This window comes from Malus domestica, chromosome 02, assembly GCF_042453785.1.
Source record: "Malus domestica chromosome 02, GDT2T_hap1".
Lineage (NCBI taxonomy): Eukaryota > Viridiplantae > Streptophyta > Magnoliopsida > Rosales > Rosaceae > Malus > Malus domestica.
In genome coordinates, this window is record NC_091662.1 from 19,614,123 (window position 1) to 19,631,502 (window position 17,380).

A 17,380-nucleotide genomic window follows, 5' to 3' on the forward strand; every position below is an offset into this window, starting at 1 on the left:
ATTTGGAGTGTATTTGTTGAGGTCCTTCATCATTACATTAAAATTGAACATTTCTTGCTCTAACCGGTCTCTTGCATCTTCCTTTTCCGATTGCTTCTCAAAGAGCAAGTGCATTCGAACTATTTCTTCCTTGGTCTCCCCTCGGCTTGCAATCAATTATTCAACTCCGGAACTAAGCGTTGCACCAATCAGATCTTGCATCTTCATTTTTCTCTTTGCTTCCTTTTGTTTATCTCTTTCCGAGGACCTTGAAATAGAAGAAGATGGGGTCACCAAATCGTCACCTTGATTGCCAACATTACGCTTGAGGGTTCACTAGCAAATAATTTTTTCCATTGTTGATTCACATTGGCTCCCCACTTGGGATAATCCTTGAAGACGCCCCAAGCATGATGCAACTTAGAAGTTTGGTTTTTGGGCTTAGTTCTTGTCTTGTAAATCGCCATTACTTTGTCATCCTATGTAAGGAATACATAAAGACCAATTAGTTACAAAATAAGATTGTGTACATGAGAAATGAACTATGAAGGGAGATGATCACCACTTCTTGGGCGCTCATTCCACTAGCCATGTCAACCACGGCTCTCTCTAAGCTTCCCTTCCATAAAATACATGCTTTGTTGATAATCTTCACCTATCTATACACTACCAACTTCCCTTTGGTTGGTGTTGTAATTGGAATTGAATTCTCAATGATTTTAGCCATAAAACTATTTTAGTTTGATTCATTCTAACGACACCATCTTTTATTACAAACCCATGCTAAGCACAAAGCAACATGTTCATCATTTGACTAATTAGGTCATCTAATATGATCTCTTTCCATCTTGAAAATTTGAAATGGTAAGAAATAGTTTTGGAAGTGGGTAGAAAGAACAAAAAATGGAAAAATTGTATGAGAAAAGTGAATTTGGTATGGATGTTTGAACAAATACGTAGGCATTTATAGAGTTTTTGGATGAATTTTGATTTAAATAATTTTTTTTATAATTATTTTAGCTGTTGGATTTAATTTAGATTTGATCATATTAGATCTCAGCGTTCGATTTATCGTTGGCGGTCCATTTATCGTGGTCGTCAGATCGAGCAAAGAGCCGTTGGGCTCATTTAGGGATGGTTTGGGAGTGAGGTGCTTAAAAAAAAAGCACCCATGAAAAAAAGCTGTGAGGGTTTGAGGTGTTTGGTAAACTGAAAAAAAAAGGTTTATTTTGGAAGCTGATGTGAGAATAAGCTGAAATCAAAGGAAAAAGCTGAAGCTGCTATTTGCAGCTTTGGAAAACTAGCTTTTTTCAAAGCACTGGGAGCTACAGTGCTCCTTTAATGAAAAACCCACTATCAGACTGCTTTTTTTTTTCTTTCCAAAAGCACTTTTACAAAAAAGTTTACCAAACACTCTGCTGATTTATTTCACAGCCGCTTATTCTCACAGCACAACCGCTTATTCTCACAACAATTTTTTTTTCAAAGTACAGTAATACCAAACCAGCCCTTAACGTGGCCAACAAACGTAGCAGTGTAAGGCCCCCGCATTGTCAGCACTTCGCGTGTTTGGCATGTCGGGCGTGTTGCTTTGCTGTGTCTCCCATTTTTGCTAGCCACGTCCACGCGCACTGTGGCCTAGCCCATTAGTCCAGGCCTAAATCTTGGCAAGAATTTTCCCGAAAATCAGTTTTAATCCAAAACTAATTTTAAGCCCAAATATTGGAGAAAGTTTGGGGAGAGTTTAAAATCTAAACTTTAAGTTTTAACCCATCGATCAAAGTAGGTCTAAAAGAGAGTTGCATGATTCTTTTTAGGGTAGATGATCAATCACATATCTAGACACCCGAACAAGCAATGTCTTGGTAATGACAAACACGGACATTTCTGTAATTTCACCTATCCCCCCTTCAAACCCAAAACATATTTTTTTATTTTTCAAACAAAAAAAAAAGAAAAACTAATGATAAGGATTTAAAAAATTTGAGTTTTAATAAAATAAAGGATAAAGTGAATAGTATCAGGATTGATCTCTTAATGTAAAAATGTAATTTTTCGTTAAAGTAAACTGCAGACAATTTTTTCGTTAAATTCCCAAAAAAAATAAAAAGCAGCGGGACCCCCACCAATCTGCAACTTTCTCTGTTTCTTCCCTTACACTGCCCCACTGCCCACCTCTCTCCCTCCCTCTCGGTCTCCTCCAACACTCCACTTTGAAATCATCAAACCCCCGGAACACCAGACACACACGCAGCAGAGCAGCACACTGAATGCGCCTGTGAAATCTCGCTGCAGTACTGTAGTCGATGTCTTCGCGAAACGGCGTCGCGCTGAGGGGTTCCGTGAAGCTGGATCGCCCGGCCAATTTCAGAACGTCGTCGTTCAAGTCCAGGCTCCCTCCTTCTCAATCTCCCGGATCCGCCGTGCGCCGGAGCAGCCCGGCGCTGTTTGGCACCGCAGCTTCCAAGGACGACGGAGGTCGGTTTTTGTTTTCCCCAAGTGGGATTCGATTCAAATTGTGGGGAAATGGAAACATTAATGCAATTAATCATTTAAATAAATGTTTGACATTTGGATTATAAGTGGAAAAAATGGATAAATAGAATAAGAAATGCAAATCCAAATGAGGATGAAATTTTGCTTGTATGCCTGTTGATTGTGTTTTCGAATCGATTAGTACCCGGAAGAGTTCGAGTAGCTGTAAGATTGCGGCCCAGAAATGCGGAGGAGATGATGGCTGATGCCGATTTTGCTGACTGTGTGGAGTTGCAGCCAGAGGTAGTTGCTAATATTTGTTTTTGATGCGTTTTTCAAAGTTTAATTTTGGGAATGCCGGTGGTTTGTATCTTTTAAAGGTTTTATTTCTGGATTTTTGGTGTTTGTGGTGTACCTATTAGTGTTTGATATTGTTCTACTTCAACTGCAGCTTAAAAGGTTGAAACTTAGAAAGAACAATTGGGATTTGGATACCTATGAGTTTGATGATGTGCTCACGGAGTATGCATCGCAGAAGCGTGTCTATGAAGTTGTTGCCAAGCCTGTCGTGGAGGTTTTGTTCTCTATTATAGTCCTTGTCATATTTTCCTACAATCTTTTATTGACATTACGCAACAACTGAATAGTTGCCTTTTTACTATTGTAGAGTGTTTTAGATGGTTACAATGGCACGGTTATGGCTTACGGTCAGACAGGTACAGGGAAAACATTTACTCTTGGACAGCTTGGAGAAGAAGATACATCTGAGCGTGGAATCATGGTTCGTTCAATGGAGGACATTTTGGCAGATATATCTCCCCAGACTGATTCTATCTCTGTATCGTACCTGCAGGTTGTTACCCTCATACCATTATTGGTTTGATCTTCTTAATGCTCTCTGTTTATATCTAATCGTCATTGTTCAGAAGTTTGACCTTCTTACCATCTACCGATTTTTTTTATAGCTTTATATGGAGACCCTACAGGATCTGCTTGATCCGGCAAATGATAATATTCCCATTGTGGAAGATCCAAGAACTGGAGATGTTTCAGTACCTGGGGCCACTATTGTAGAGATAAAAAATCAGCAAAGTTTTCTGGAGTTGTTAAGATGTGGGGAAGCTCACCGTATAGCTGCTAACACAAAATTGAACACTGAATCATCTCGTAGTCATGCGATTTTGATGGTAAAATAGTTGACTGTCTAGTATCTGTTTATTTTCATTCATATAGTTAATTTTTTTTAGTCATGATCACGTCATAGTTTCTTGTTGGTAACCAGGTTGTTTCGTGATAACATAACTGGAATCTTGATGTTTAATAGTGCCTTGTTGTAGGTACAAGTTAAGAGGTCTGTCTTAGGAAGAGAAGATGATGTTGCAAGTGAAAATGGTGACCCTACTCACTTGACCAAGCCTTTCAAGCCACTAGTCCGGAAAAGCAAACTTGTGGTGGTAGATTTGGCAGGTTCCGAACGTATACAAAAATCAGGTGTACATCCCAACTTGTGACCTTTTATCAGTTCCGTAACTGTTATAATACATATGTCAGCATGTCTCTGCAGATGTTCATTCATGTTTGTGTACATGTGTGTATCTCACAAGTCATTGTGTGATTTCCTTATCCATATGGAGGCCAGTCCCACTTGTGTGGTGAAACTTTTGTTTTTCCTTTATGGCAGGAAGTGAGGGACATATGTTAGAGGAAGCTAAGTGTATCAATCTATCGCTTAGTGCACTAGGGAAGTGCATTAATTCTCTAGCAGAGAATAGTTCTCATGTTCCATTTCGCGATTCAAAGCTTACAAGATTGCTTAAAGATTCGTTTGGAGGTAGGCTGTTTGTCATGTCAATGCAAACTTGAGCTGAGTAGAGTACTTGATATGCTAGCCATGAGGCCCATGACTGCCATTGACATGTGAATACTCATAATATTTGTAGCTTGGTTCATTTTCTTGTTTGTTTAGAATTATTTTCATGTTTGCTAAATGGAATTTCTGTTTTACCATTTTTTTTGGCTTCACATTTAATTCAAATTGCAGGATCAGCGAGGACTTCATTAATTGTTACTATTGGACCTTCTCCACGTCATCGGGGAGAGACTACAAGTACCATACTATTTGGACAAAGGGTCAGTTTTTATAGTTGGAGGTCATAAAATTTGAATTAGGAAGCATCTATTATTGTTTTGTTGTCGATATCATATGTACTTTACCAAAATCAAAGCTCATGTTATTGTACTAATTGTATAAGCTCCAATAAAAGACGGGTAAATTTGAAATGCAACATTGCTATTCATGAATCATGTACTTTATTCTCACTATCTGTCAACATCCACATTATTCCATTTAATTCATCTTCTATCGATATTAGCAGTTATTCTTCGATAATGAAATTTTTTGTCAGTTAATGTTTCTTGATTACTTGGGATATGAATGGATGTGCTATTTTATTATTGGCAGGCTATGAAGGTGGAGAATATGTTGAAAATTAAGGAAGAGTTTGATTACAAAAGTTTGTCAAGGAAACTTGAAGTACAAGTGGACAAGCTTATTGCAGAAAATGAAAGGCAGCATAAAAATTTTGAGGATGAAATTGAAAGAATAAACCTAGAAGCACAAAAACGTGTCTCTGATGTTGAAAGAAACTTTGCTGATGCATTAGAGGTTCGTCTGCTTTTATTTTATTATTACAGAATGAACTTCACTCTTTTTTTATGCTCTATAATTCTTTAAGTGGTCTTGATGGACTTGAAACTATTTTACTACATTTTTTTCTTTAATTGATTCTCTTTAATACTATTTTATTACTTTTTAATACTACCATGCGTCTGACAGAGATTTGTTGATTCAGTAATCATATTGGTGCTACATTTTAAGTGTTTTTTTTTATCCTTTCTGCAGAAGGAGAGGCGAAAATGCCAAATGGATTATATGGAAGCTGTTAAGGAGCTGGAGGAGAAGTTGGTGTCAAATCAGAAGCCGGACCATGAGGGCCTGATTGATATTAAATGTAACGGAGAGGTAGTCCATTGAATAATCATTATGTGCTAAAATATGTTGTCTTGAAAGCAAGTTCTCGAGTTAATTGTTTGTTTACTAAGAGCTCTTAGACATTTGACTTAAATATCATCTTGGACTTATGTATCTTTTGCGTATCGACTTTACAATTCCCAAGTAGTCATATTATCTTCTCATTGAGTGAAATTTGTAAAGTGGATTGCCCTATTATGAACTATTGGTTTGTCATATATCTGTAAATAACATGATACATATCACGCTTGCAACAAAATATTTGTAACTTATCAGTAGGATGTTTATAAATTTCTGGATTTTCTTGAAGTTCGTCAAATTTATTACTTAAATCGTTTAAAATTCTCTAGTAAAATGTGTTTTCACCTGTTTTGTTCTCTTAAAAAAGTCTCTCTAACCAAAGGCATTTACAAAAAAAAAAAAAGAGGAACTGAAAATGAAGATTTGAAGTTTGTCAAACCAAGTGCATCCTTACTTTTGGAATACCAAATACATAATACAGTTGATTTGTTTTCCTGTTATTTAGGGGTCCGGGCTTTCTCCTTCTAAGGAAGTGGCTGAGTTACAAGAGTTGCTTAAAAAAGAAATTGACCTCAGAAAAAAGGCTGAGGAGGAGCTGAAAAATCTCAAAAGCCTAGGGCTATATTCACAATCACAAGTATGACTTCTCTCGTAGATTATGTATTGCTAGCATTATCTGGCTTCTCAAAATCCCTAAGCATGGGATTGATATTAATTATGGGATTATTCTTGGTGTACTAGGCTGGTGGAGATGCGGAATTTTTGAAGGTTCATAAACTTCTGGAGGAGGACGCTGAACATAAGAAGAAACTTGAAGAAGAAATAGTAATTTTACGCAGTCAGTTGTTGCAGTCGAATTTTGAAGCTGAGCAGGTATGTAATTCATAGAAGTTAACATAAAAGTTTTTCCTCCACGCTAAAGTTATATTTGGTTTGTGAAACTGTAAATAAATGTCATAACTACTTCGTGTACTTTCAACTCAGTGCTGAAAGTATCTGAGCCTTTTGCTTTCACAAACCAAGTTGATTATTCAGTTATCTTTCGTTCATAAAAAATAAAATTGCTTTCTTGGAGTGCTTATATTTGAGAAAGCCTCAGCTGAACATGAATGAACTGTTCGCGTTGGGAATCATATAATGTAACAAGTTCAACAATTCTCGTCCCACACCTAGGAATTTAATCATTTTTGCTTTTATTCGTATTTATAGATGAGAAGGTGTCTTGATAGAGGCGGGTCTGGAAATGGGTTTACTGGTATAGATTCTTCTGCACCTTCAGTTAGGCATTCCTATCCCAGAGACACTGGGAATGGACACAAGGCACCAGTTTCCACACTCTTTGAACAAGGTAATGATAAATATTGCATTTTAATGCATAGGCAATATTTGTTCCAACCATTTTAATCCATAGGGATCTCTCATGTTGGTTTTGTCAATCAATGAAACAGTTGGATTGCAAAAGATTTTGTCCTTACTTGAGTCGGATGATGCTAATGTTCGCATTCATGCTGTAAAAGTGGTAGCCAACTTAGCGGCTGAAGGTGTGTAGATGTATATCTGGTGCAATTTTTCTTGTGGCCAATTATTCCATGTCTTCCAATTTCATGTTTTATCTACAGCAATCTTAAGATTTTATTTATTGCAGCACACAAGTTCTTGATCTTTTTCTATTGTATTTCTCCTTTATTTTCCTGTGACCTTTATTCATCTTGTTTATCTCTAATATATAGGTGCATTGGAACGATCAATCCAGTTGGTTGCTTTCATGTTTTTGGTTCTTTAGTTGTAAAATGCAAATACAGAAAAGTAAATTCTTACTTGATTCGGGAGATGTGAATTGTACTCCCATTTGCTAGTGGAGGAACGGCAATGGTTGATGCAATTCTTGAAGATAGTCTTATCATTCTTTGTTACTTATATAATAAGTTTAATAACTATTATGTTGAAGAATAGGTAATCTGTAGTAGAGTTACTGCTATTTGCTAATCCTTGGCTTTATCCAAAACCACTTTGTCTCTGAATACTGAATGCACAATTGATTTCTTAGGAGACCATTCTTTTTTCTTTTTATGAAGCTGTATGTTCTTTCTCCAAAACCACTTTTTCTTTTTGTACCTTGGTTTGATTGTTATACAAAAGTAATTGAAGTTGCAGTTGTATACACTGTTACTTTTTTTTTCGTTTTTTGTAGTTTTAACTTTCAGAGAATTGTTGTGCACTTGTATGTGAAAAGCAGAGGCAAATCAGAAAAGGATAGTTGAAGCTGGTGGTCTTACTTCCTTGCTGATGCTTCTTAGAAGCTTTGAGGACGAAACCGTTCGAAGAGTGGCAGCTGGTGCCATTGCAAATCTTGCAATGAATGGTGAGTGCTCAATGATCTATTCTTCTTTCTTAATGTGCAAGGGCTTCTTCTGTAGTTTGAATGTTATTACTTTTGGGTTGAGAAGTATCTGTCTGACTTTCAAAATATTGGTTTTTTCTACGTTACTTCCTCTCTGGAATTGCAGAAGCCAATCAAGAAATTATAATGCAGGAAGGTGGGATTAGTTTGTTAGCAACGACAGCCGCTGATGCTGATGATGCTCAAACCCTACGCATGGTTGCTGGAGCTATTGCTAATTTATGCGGCAATGGTATACTGCGTTGTCTTTTCTTTACTTGTTTTATTATTAGAGCCTTTGCCTTTTATTCATTTCTTTTCTCTGATGGTCTTAAAAGAAAATGTGTATAACTATCTGTAGTAATCAAGCATAAATGGCTTCATTGGCTTATTAGTGCATAATAAAGGTCCTTTTAAAATCTTTGAAGAAGACTCCTCTTTTCTATTTAGTTCTCGGGTTTATTATATATAATTCAAACTTTTTTACACTAGTCCCTGGAAACATGTCCATTTTCCAATTCTATGCTTCAGAGGAAGGATTTTCTGTTGTTTGTTCTTAAATTTGTCTTCGTTTGCTCTGCATTTTTTTCCTAAATTTGAGTATTTAAATCCTGGAGCAGCCTCTCCATAAATGGGGGTAAGGCTAGCCGACATTCACCTCTCCCAGCCCTGTGTAACGCGGGAGCCTTGTGCACTGGGTACGACCTTTTTGAGTATTTAAATCCTGCTTTGTTATTATTTTGTTAATATCCTCAGATAAGCTACAAATGAAGCTAAGGTCTGAAGGTGGTATTAAGGCGTTGCTAGGAATTGTGAGGTGCGGGCATCCTGATGTTCTTTCCCAAGTGGCACGTGGTATTGCTAACTTTGCAAAATGTGAATCACGAGCGTGCACTCAAGGTAAGAGCCTCTGTCAGAAATATTCCATGAACAGTGGGCGATAGTTCCCTCAGTATTATGGTGGAATGTCTGATTTAAGATTTTTACGTTTTTGGTGTAATGTCAATATGCCGACCTACAATAGGGATAAAGAATGGAAGATCTTTCTTGATAGAAGATGGTGCGCTTCCATGGATTGTACAAAATGCTAATGACGAGGCTGCACCAATCCGGCGCCACATTGAGCTTGCACTCTGTCACTTAGCACAACATGGTAGGTGAATTTGTCTGATCCTAGATAACATCTTTATGTCTTAAACGTTCCACATTTATATATTGGGTATTTAAATCACAGAGGTGAATGCAAAGGACATGATTAGTGGAGGTGCCCTCTGGGAGCTAGTTAGAATTTCCCGAGACTGTTCACGAGAGGACATAAGGAGTCTTGCTCATCGGACTTTGAATTCAAGCCCCACTTTCCGTGCTGAAATGCGACGGTTACGGATAGACTACTGATTAGCAAGCAGTGTGATGGGCTGCTCTGAATATATCTATTATCTCTCCAGTCAATGAGAGATGCGCACGCAAAATCGTGATGCTTCTGTATAGCTTGGTCAAGAATTGAGTCTGACTATTGTTACGTGCTAAAAAGGGGCATGACCGGTGGAATTCCTCGCAATTTTTGTGTAAAGTAAGTGAGGTTCAGTTTACATTCATGTTTTATAGCTCTTCTCTTTAGCTTAGCGTCTGTTTGTAATCGGTGACAACGAACAAATTAAGAAGGGAGAGATATGCTGCGGCTTAAGGGGGAATCGAGTCCCGTACAGTTGGATAAGGTACATAAGGTCGAAATGGCATCACGCCGTTTCCCATGTTGTATCGATTTATTCCTATAACCAATGATAATCTTCATTCTTTAGTTTGTTAAACGCTAACTTGTTTAGATTATCACCTTCTAGTTTTAAAGGTTTGTTCTTCAATGCTCTCATTGAAACCACAAAGGCACAAAGGTAGAATGTGTCGCTTCGGATGCTTCATAACACGTGGTTCCTCTCCTCTAGTCTTATAGTGCAGAATATATCTAACTACTATAAACAAGGCTAAGAGGGGGTTACATTTGAATCGATTATTACAATTGAGGAGCTCAACCCAAAAACAAGGCTAAGAGGAGGTTACATCTGCCCAGCTTGATGCTCCTTCAGCCAAATAATGGTCTGGTGGGTTTCATAAAATTGTAGCCCCGTTATCGGTTGGAGATCAATTTTTGGTTTTTTTGGCTTTTGGATCTGTAGCCCTTTCCATTAGAGATAGCATAAGGATTCTAAGTTGATGCTTTGTTTACGTGGTTCAAGTCTTGTTGAAAACTTGATCATCATCTATTAGTGTGTAAGTTATAGCTTTGTCTTCCTCTCTCTATATGTTACTATTCATGATAGAGGAACAAACCTTAAAAAAGGACATAAGCTTACTTTTCATGAGGTAAAGAAAGCAAACACAAGCCTCTGCATGACACATGGAGTAGATTGCTCTTTGGTATGTTAAAACAATACATGCCAAAGATGTTGTGGCTTATCACATAAACAATAAACTCAAGAATAAATTCTTGAAGGCCCATTTGTGAATGATTTCGTTTTCACTTTTTGCGTTTGAGATATGAGAAAAGAATATAAAATAAATGGACGAATGAAAAAATGGGTGGTGGGAGATAGGTGACGTAGGATTGGAAGAACATATTAAAATGCGAATTCTGATGTGAATAATTATTTTACCATAAATAGAATTTGCGTTTTCTATGTCCATTTTGCCGAGGATAACTTATGGAAAGAGAACAACAAGACGAGTACAGCTCGCCGCTTTGTTGATATAAGTTGGATTTTGACATTTTAATGACGTTTAGTAGGTTAAGAACACCTTTAAGGTTATTTTTGGAACTTTGTAATTTCCCGTTTCATTTTCCTTCGCAACTAGTTCACTAGGACAATTTAAACTAAATATTATGGTTGTATTTCAATCATCTTATTATCATTACAATTGAAAATCGAGTCGCTCTTAAACTTGTGGTGTTTTAGAATTTTATCTAAGGGTGTCGATTCGTGATTCCTTGATCCTATAACTTACGTTGTGTTAGTGGGAAAATATTAATAATCTCGATAATTTTTTTGAATATCCATCTTTTTAAATTAAAATGTGAAGCTTGGTGTCTGAAGATAAAATAAAAATGTGAAAATTACTTTGAAACACTACTTATCAAAAAAAAAAAAAAAAAAAAAAAAGAAGTTTAGTGACTACTTATAATTAATGAGGGGACTTAGCACCACTTAGGTTTAAATATGGTTTATGGTAAAAGTTGAGGACTTTAAACATCATCATCATTATTAAATAATCGGTAGCTCCTCGTAACAGATTGGAACATGCATGTATCAATATCATTTGGTCCTCAAGAAGTGTCTATTTAGAATATAATAACAATTCAACACAAGACCCACATTGACCGTTATCATCATCAATTTTTGGTTGAACGTATCTATCTGTACGCACAATAGTAACTACTTACAAGATTCCAATCAAGATAAACAGTATGTGGAATATTAATGAATTTATCCTTTTTTATTTTAATTCAAGTTCGATATTCATTGAATATGAGAGAAAACGTAACAGAGGATAAGGTGTACAAACGGGCCTCGATAAAAACCTTGCCAAGTTAGTTACAAGATTCAAATCAAGATAAACAATATGCGGAATATTAATGAATTTATTGTTTCTTTTTCTTATTATTATTTTTTGAATTTATGTGCGATATTCATTGATTATGGGAGAAAATGTACAAAGTACCAAGGTTCTAAAAGACGCTAGGCGCTAGTCGGGTGGCGGGTTTGGGCTTAGTGCCTAGGTGGATTTAAGTGAATCTATTATATTTCGTGTAAATAAGTGTATGCTTATACTTAAAATATATATAATTTCATCATGAACTACAAAATAGAATGACATATATGTTATAAAGTATTGGAACATATTGAAAACATGGGGAACAAGTATATAATGTGTGTTGATTTAAGTATGCAAAGTATGCAACAAGTGTCTTATAATGTGTGTTCATTTAAGCATGCACCAAGGTTCTAAAAGATGATAGGCGCTAGTCTAGATAGGCTAGGAGGTCTAGGCGGGCACCTCAGCCGGTCTAGGCACAATTTCTTAATTTTCAAATGCCTAGGCATTAATTGGGGCAGTGGCCAGCCGCTTAGCGCCTAGGCGAGGATTTTTAGAACAGTGGTACAAACAGAGGATAAGGTGCATAAACGGGTCTCGATAAAAACCTTGCCAGGGGTTTCAACCCGGTCGAAGGAAAAAAGAGTGTCCCGCACCAAAAAACTTAACAGCTAATATTTCCTCCAATAAAAATCAGAAATTACATTAGGAGGTTCCTCAAACCAAGAAACAGGGTGATATGAAGTTAGGCCTAATCTAGCTAGGCGATGAGCCACCTTATTAGCATCTCTTCGGACGAAAGTATTCTTCCATTGCCCAACACTTTGTAGAATCCTCCGTGCCTCTTCCGTGTATTCTCCGTGTATCATTTCTTTGGTGTACTAAAATTCTTAAGTCGCCGATTTGTTTTAAGAGTTTTTATGTCTCACATGATGACGCAGCACTGGAAACATTAATTTTTATGGATCATCTGTCTCTTTTAGCAGTGTCTTGCAAAACATATGATTATTGTTCGTATTTTTATATCTTTGTTTACAAGTACTCTCCTCTTTGAATTATATATGTTCTTCATTTTTGTGAATCTTATTTTGGCCCCTTTCATAAAAGAAATATGCCGAATGAGCTAGCAGTAGCCTTGATTATCATAAGCTCATTAATATTATTAAAAAAACGAGCACAATATTCTTTAATGTTTGCATTAATCCAATGGTGTTGGTCAGTTGGTAGTTCAGAATCAAAGAAATAGTGCTACTAAAATTACATTGAGTTCAATTAGGAGATGTTATTTTTCATCCACGTACAAACAAGGTCCAAGACCTACAACCATTTCCTCTTTAAATTAAGTTTCCTACAAGAGGATATCTCCATCTCTTGTACTGAGTAGCCCATAGGCTTGCTTGTTTTGCCCTCCATTCTGGAGGTGATTGTACTTGGTTGGGTTAATGAAACTCCCTCTTTGATTTGTGATTTTGTTAAAGAGGATATATCTCCATCTCTTGTACTGAGTAGTCTTTTTCTGGCTTTGAATGAAATATGTCTTTTATCAAAAAATTAAGTTTCCTACGATAGCATATATATTAAATCTTTAGCTTGCCCTTGATCTAAGTTGAAGAGAAAATGGCATGCCTAGGTTGCCTAATTAACCAGATACTTGATACGAAACCCTAAAACGTAAAAGCTTATAGGAGATCGATCGATCCAGAAATTATATCAAACGGAATGGAATAGAAGCAGTATTAAGCTAATGCACGTATGATATACAAAGAGTCTCTTCTGATGTTGGAGGAGAAGGTGAAAGCCTGCCGTTTTTGTACGTTGTCATGATCAGATTGCACTTCAAAGAATGATAAAGTGATGCTCATCATAATGAAATTGGAAGGGATATATATATATATATATATATATATATATATATATATATATATATATCCACACACACACATGTATCTATATGGGTGGTACTATCCACACACTCCTTTACTTCCGCATATACATCTCAATTTTAGACTGCCAGATTGAATAAATTGAAAAAGATAAAATAACATAAATTAGCAAGATGTTTGTGTGTGGATAAAAAAGAGCTGATCGCTCTACCCATGTAACACACACACACATGAATTTGAATTGTCCCAAGCGCAGTAGGCATGCATGGTCCACCTAATAATCACCCCTCAAATTGTACATGTACAAGGGTAAGAATCATTCATATTACCATAGATAAACTTCACGCACGAATGCGAATTAAAATACATGCTATATATATATATATATTTATTTACTTATAGCTTAGGCTTTTGGGTTGGTATATGCAGTTATAACAATTTTAATATTCGTTGTGCGTACTATATATATTTGCGTGTACAATTTATAAGGGATTTCTGATATTATTATATGCAATTTCTTGGCATATATAAGATGTGAATACTGATTGTGCAGAATCTATGAGTTGTGTGTGGAATATTATGTAAACACAGATTCCACTTTCGAAGAATCTAAGGTTAATAAATATATATAGGTCATATATATATATATATATATATATGAGTTGCACCTTGAAGAAGTTACCTTCCTCATAGAGTTTCTTTTGGGACATAAAATCAAAACCAGGTTTCTTCCGAAAATCGTCATCAGGAAGAGGGAGAAAAGAAAGGGAAATCAATTAAGCAATGTAAAGAGGAGGAAAAATAAGTAGTTGAAGAAAATTAATAAGGGAGAGACAATCTTCATTCTACAAAAATTAGTGAAGGGAACGATTTACTTATAATCATATATATATATATATATGTATGTATGTATAAGGGAGACGTAATTACCTGGTAAATATATAATGTCCACGAAGAAATTGAGACTTGATATCTCTCATCGATGAAGTGCAGAATGGGCCTAGGCAAACGAATTAGAATCCAAATAGAGAAGCACAGAGCTAGCTAGGGTTTCGAGGAGCATCCATATTTGATCAGAAAATCAAGCAAAAAACTACAGTTTTATTTTAAAATTTAATTTACTGACCTTAATTTCTCTTAGCTGCTTGATTCGCTCCATTCCTGTACTTCTGTGGAGTCAATGAGAGAGAGAGAGAGAGAGAGAGAGAGAGAGAGAGAGAGAGAGAGAGAGTTTAACGCTTGGTGGAGTTGAGGTCAGTTTGTTCTGGTTGTTGCCTCGAAAAATAACTTTTACAGAGCAATGCACGTGTGACCCAGTATCCAATGTCCTTCTCGATCGACCACCTCCATAACAAAACCCTAGCTGCTGCTGGGCTAAATAACTCAGTCAGAGATTCTGAGAGAGAAAACAAAAACCCTAAGGCCTTCATTCTATTGAGGAAATTAAAGTACGCTTTCACTAACCTTGAACGGTCACGAACTTAAAAGTTACTGTTAAACAAACCACTTTAACTTCCACAACACATCAGTCACTTCTTCAGACAATAACAATGAAGAGAAGAAGAAGAAGAAGAAGAAGAAGAAGAAGAAGAAGAAGAAGAAGAAGAAGAAGAAGAAAGGTGGGTCGTGTAATGATGATTGTTAAAAGTGAAAAAACGGAAACTGTGTATTGTACTATACGAGAACTGTGAAAACCATCCAATAAAGAACTGTAAAAAAAAGAAAAAGAAGAATAGGTGAAATAGCTAGAATGCCAACCTTTTTCATAACATATATGCTGCTGCTTCATCTCTAAGCTATACAGCTACAATCACTTGCGGTGAACTGAAAGAAACTAATATTCCACTGGTAAAAGTAAACCAAACCCCCACTAAAATACATGGTTTTGTACATCCAAATCTCAATCCAAACACCTATTGACGATGAATTAATACCATGATCAACTAATCAACATCTTTGATTAACTATTTAATTAAACACCAACTAAATTTTATAAAAGAAGAAAAATGAGCAAAAGCTGTTTAATTTGAAGAGGTAAAAAAAAGGGATCCATCCATCTGAAGATTGACAAAAATTAAAACACAAGTGAGCTTCTTTTTTTTTTTGCTATTGATTAGTCAATCAATAAGGAGGGCGTGCCGTGCCCCAATATGCATCAGCAGGCAATTGGTTTAGCAGACTCTGTGGCATCCCATGAAAAAGCGATGGTGCATTAGGATCTTGCAGTAGTTGCTGTTGTTGTTGTTGCTGCTGAAGTGACTGCTGCTGATGTTCTTGCCCTCCAATCCCTGGGGAACCGAGGGACCCTCCGCTTCCTTGTACTTGCCCGGCCACGGCCGGCTCCTCTTCTTCCTCCAGGGGTAGCCTCTCGTAAGCCGCATTCCCAAAGGACGCGGCCATGATAACAACCGGCCCCGAGGCCAAGAGTGGACCCACCACACCACCGCCAACGACTTGGCCCTGTCCGCCGGCCAGGTATATGGTCAAGCATGATGCGGCAGGCGGGGCAGGGGGCGGCAAGAAGGACCCTGAAAGGGACAGAATTTCAAACCTGCCGTGTAGAGTGACCACGGCTCCCGGAGAGGCCGGCTGCCTTAGAGTGACATTAGTGACGGTTCCGCTGCCGCTGAGAATGCAAACCCCTCTTTGTCTACGCCTTGCGAAAGTGGAGACACTTTCCATGATGTCGCAGCCGTTGGCTACTTCCATAACGTGGGATCGCAGCGCATTGGCGCTGTCCCGGGTTATGATGATGGGGGGCTTGGCCTTGTTCTTGGAGCCGGCGGGACGGCCGCGGGGCCGTCTTGTGATCTCGGCCTCTCCGGCACTGGTGGACCCCAGTTGATCTTTTCCCTCCAGAGAGGTGGTGCCACCCGCGGAGTTCTCGTCTCCGCCGCCGCGATCGCGTTTGATTCCACGGTTGATTCCGCTGCCGTTTTGTTCGTCCTCGGAATTTTGGTGGTTGAGGTGGTGGGGGTGGAGGTGTTGTTGGAATTGGTGGTGAGGATGTAAGTGAAGATCTCTTGAAAGGAAAGGAGGTGGGATTGGACGACCATGTGCTGCAACTGGATCCATATCTTCTTCTATCCTTCTCAAACCTAGCTAATTAATTTTAGCTCAAGCAGCTATAGCTTTCTATCTCTTGACAAATTTGAGAATTGAGAGAGAGAGAGAGAGAGAGACTTCTTCTTCTTCTTCTTCTTCGATCTGTTTCCTTTTTTCTTTGAGAATGAAAAGGGAAAGGGTTTTGTTACCAGAAAATAAAAAAGGGAAAGGGTTCTAAATTTTAGGGCAAATAATTACCCACCAAGTACTCAGCTGAAAGAACTGAAGAAATATCATCAAACCACCTTTCTTCTTCCTTCTAGTTACTTGTTCTTCTCATGCATCATCAGCTCATCTTCTCATCATGTGAAACCAATTGAAAGTAGTTGGTTTTGGTTCAGAGTTTGGGAGAAATTAACAAAGAAATTGAAAGAGAACAAGTGAGAGTTGGAAGAACTATTGAGATTGGAATTTGGGCTTTTGGGGTTTTGCTTTTGATTGAGAAGACTTTTGAGACCTTAGAGAGAGAGAGAGAGAGGGGGAGAGAGCGAGAGAGAGAGATTATTGAGTTGTTTGGCCTTGGGCATGTTGTTTTTGTTGATGATGGCAGTGCCTTTGCCTTGCTGGCTTAAATTGTTTTAGGGTTAGGTCAGAGGAATTGAACCGGATCGATGATGTGGTATCATGATCGGTTGATGGATGGCTTTGATTGAATATATATTTTCTGATAGGTTTTGGATCCTCTTCTTGGTTTTTTGGTAAGACAGCGTGCGCCTGGGCGGGTGTGGGTCCTACCTTCGTCTCCCTCTCTCTCTCTCCTTTGTCTCTTACTCTCCCTCCCTCGGGGGCCCCAACGCCGTGGAACCCCATGCACCCTTAAGCTCCTCATTTTTATGTCTCTTATTTTGTTTCTTCTGAGCTACAAATGAGATGGGAGTCATGAGACTATCACTAATTAATTAGTTAACTATGAGCCCATAG

General features: G+C 37.6%; 2 protein-coding genes across 2 annotated transcripts; one reads left to right on the top strand and one right to left on the bottom strand.

The window, feature by feature from the left end:
• Window positions 1–2,108: 2,108 nt before the first annotated feature.
• Window positions 2,109–9,694, top strand: LOC103405912 (kinesin-like protein KIN-UB). Its single transcript, XM_008344939.4, has 19 exons — window positions 2,109–2,457; window positions 2,657–2,757; window positions 2,906–3,028; window positions 3,122–3,307; window positions 3,420–3,641; window positions 3,792–3,945; window positions 4,136–4,285; window positions 4,496–4,584; window positions 4,916–5,119; window positions 5,357–5,476; window positions 6,012–6,143; window positions 6,248–6,379; window positions 6,716–6,854; window positions 6,955–7,047; window positions 7,743–7,868; window positions 8,014–8,139; window positions 8,643–8,786; window positions 8,911–9,039; window positions 9,121–9,694. The coding sequence occupies exons 1-19, from the start codon at window positions 2,286–2,288 to the stop codon at window positions 9,279–9,281; spliced, it is 2,703 nt and encodes a 900-aa protein (XP_008343161.1). The 5' UTR covers window positions 2,109–2,285; the 3' UTR covers window positions 9,282–9,694.
• A 5,393-nt stretch (window positions 9,695–15,087) lies between these two features.
• Window positions 15,088–17,055, bottom strand: LOC103405906 (AT-hook motif nuclear-localized protein 22). Its single transcript, XM_008344934.4, has one exon. It carries the CDS (start codon window positions 16,427–16,429, stop codon window positions 15,476–15,478), a length of 954 nt encoding a protein of 317 aa, XP_008343156.1. The 5' UTR covers window positions 16,430–17,055; the 3' UTR covers window positions 15,088–15,475.
• Window positions 17,056–17,380: the final 325 nt, after the last annotated feature.

Coding starts and splice junctions, on each gene's coding strand:
- LOC103405906 (XM_008344934.4), bottom strand. CDS start 16,429: ATGGATCCAGTTGCAGCACATGGTCGTCCAATCCCACCTCCTTTCCTT.
- LOC103405912 (XM_008344939.4), top strand. CDS start 2,286: ATGTCTTCGCGAAACGGCGTCGCGCTGAGGGGTTCCGTGAAGCTGGAT. Junction 2,458..2,656: donor AGCTTCCAAGGACGACGGAG/GTCGGTTTTTGT, acceptor CGAATCGATTAG/TACCCGGAAGAGTTCGAGTA. Junction 3,946..4,135: donor CGAACGTATACAAAAATCAG/GTGTACATCCCA, acceptor CCTTTATGGCAG/GAAGTGAGGGACATATGTTA.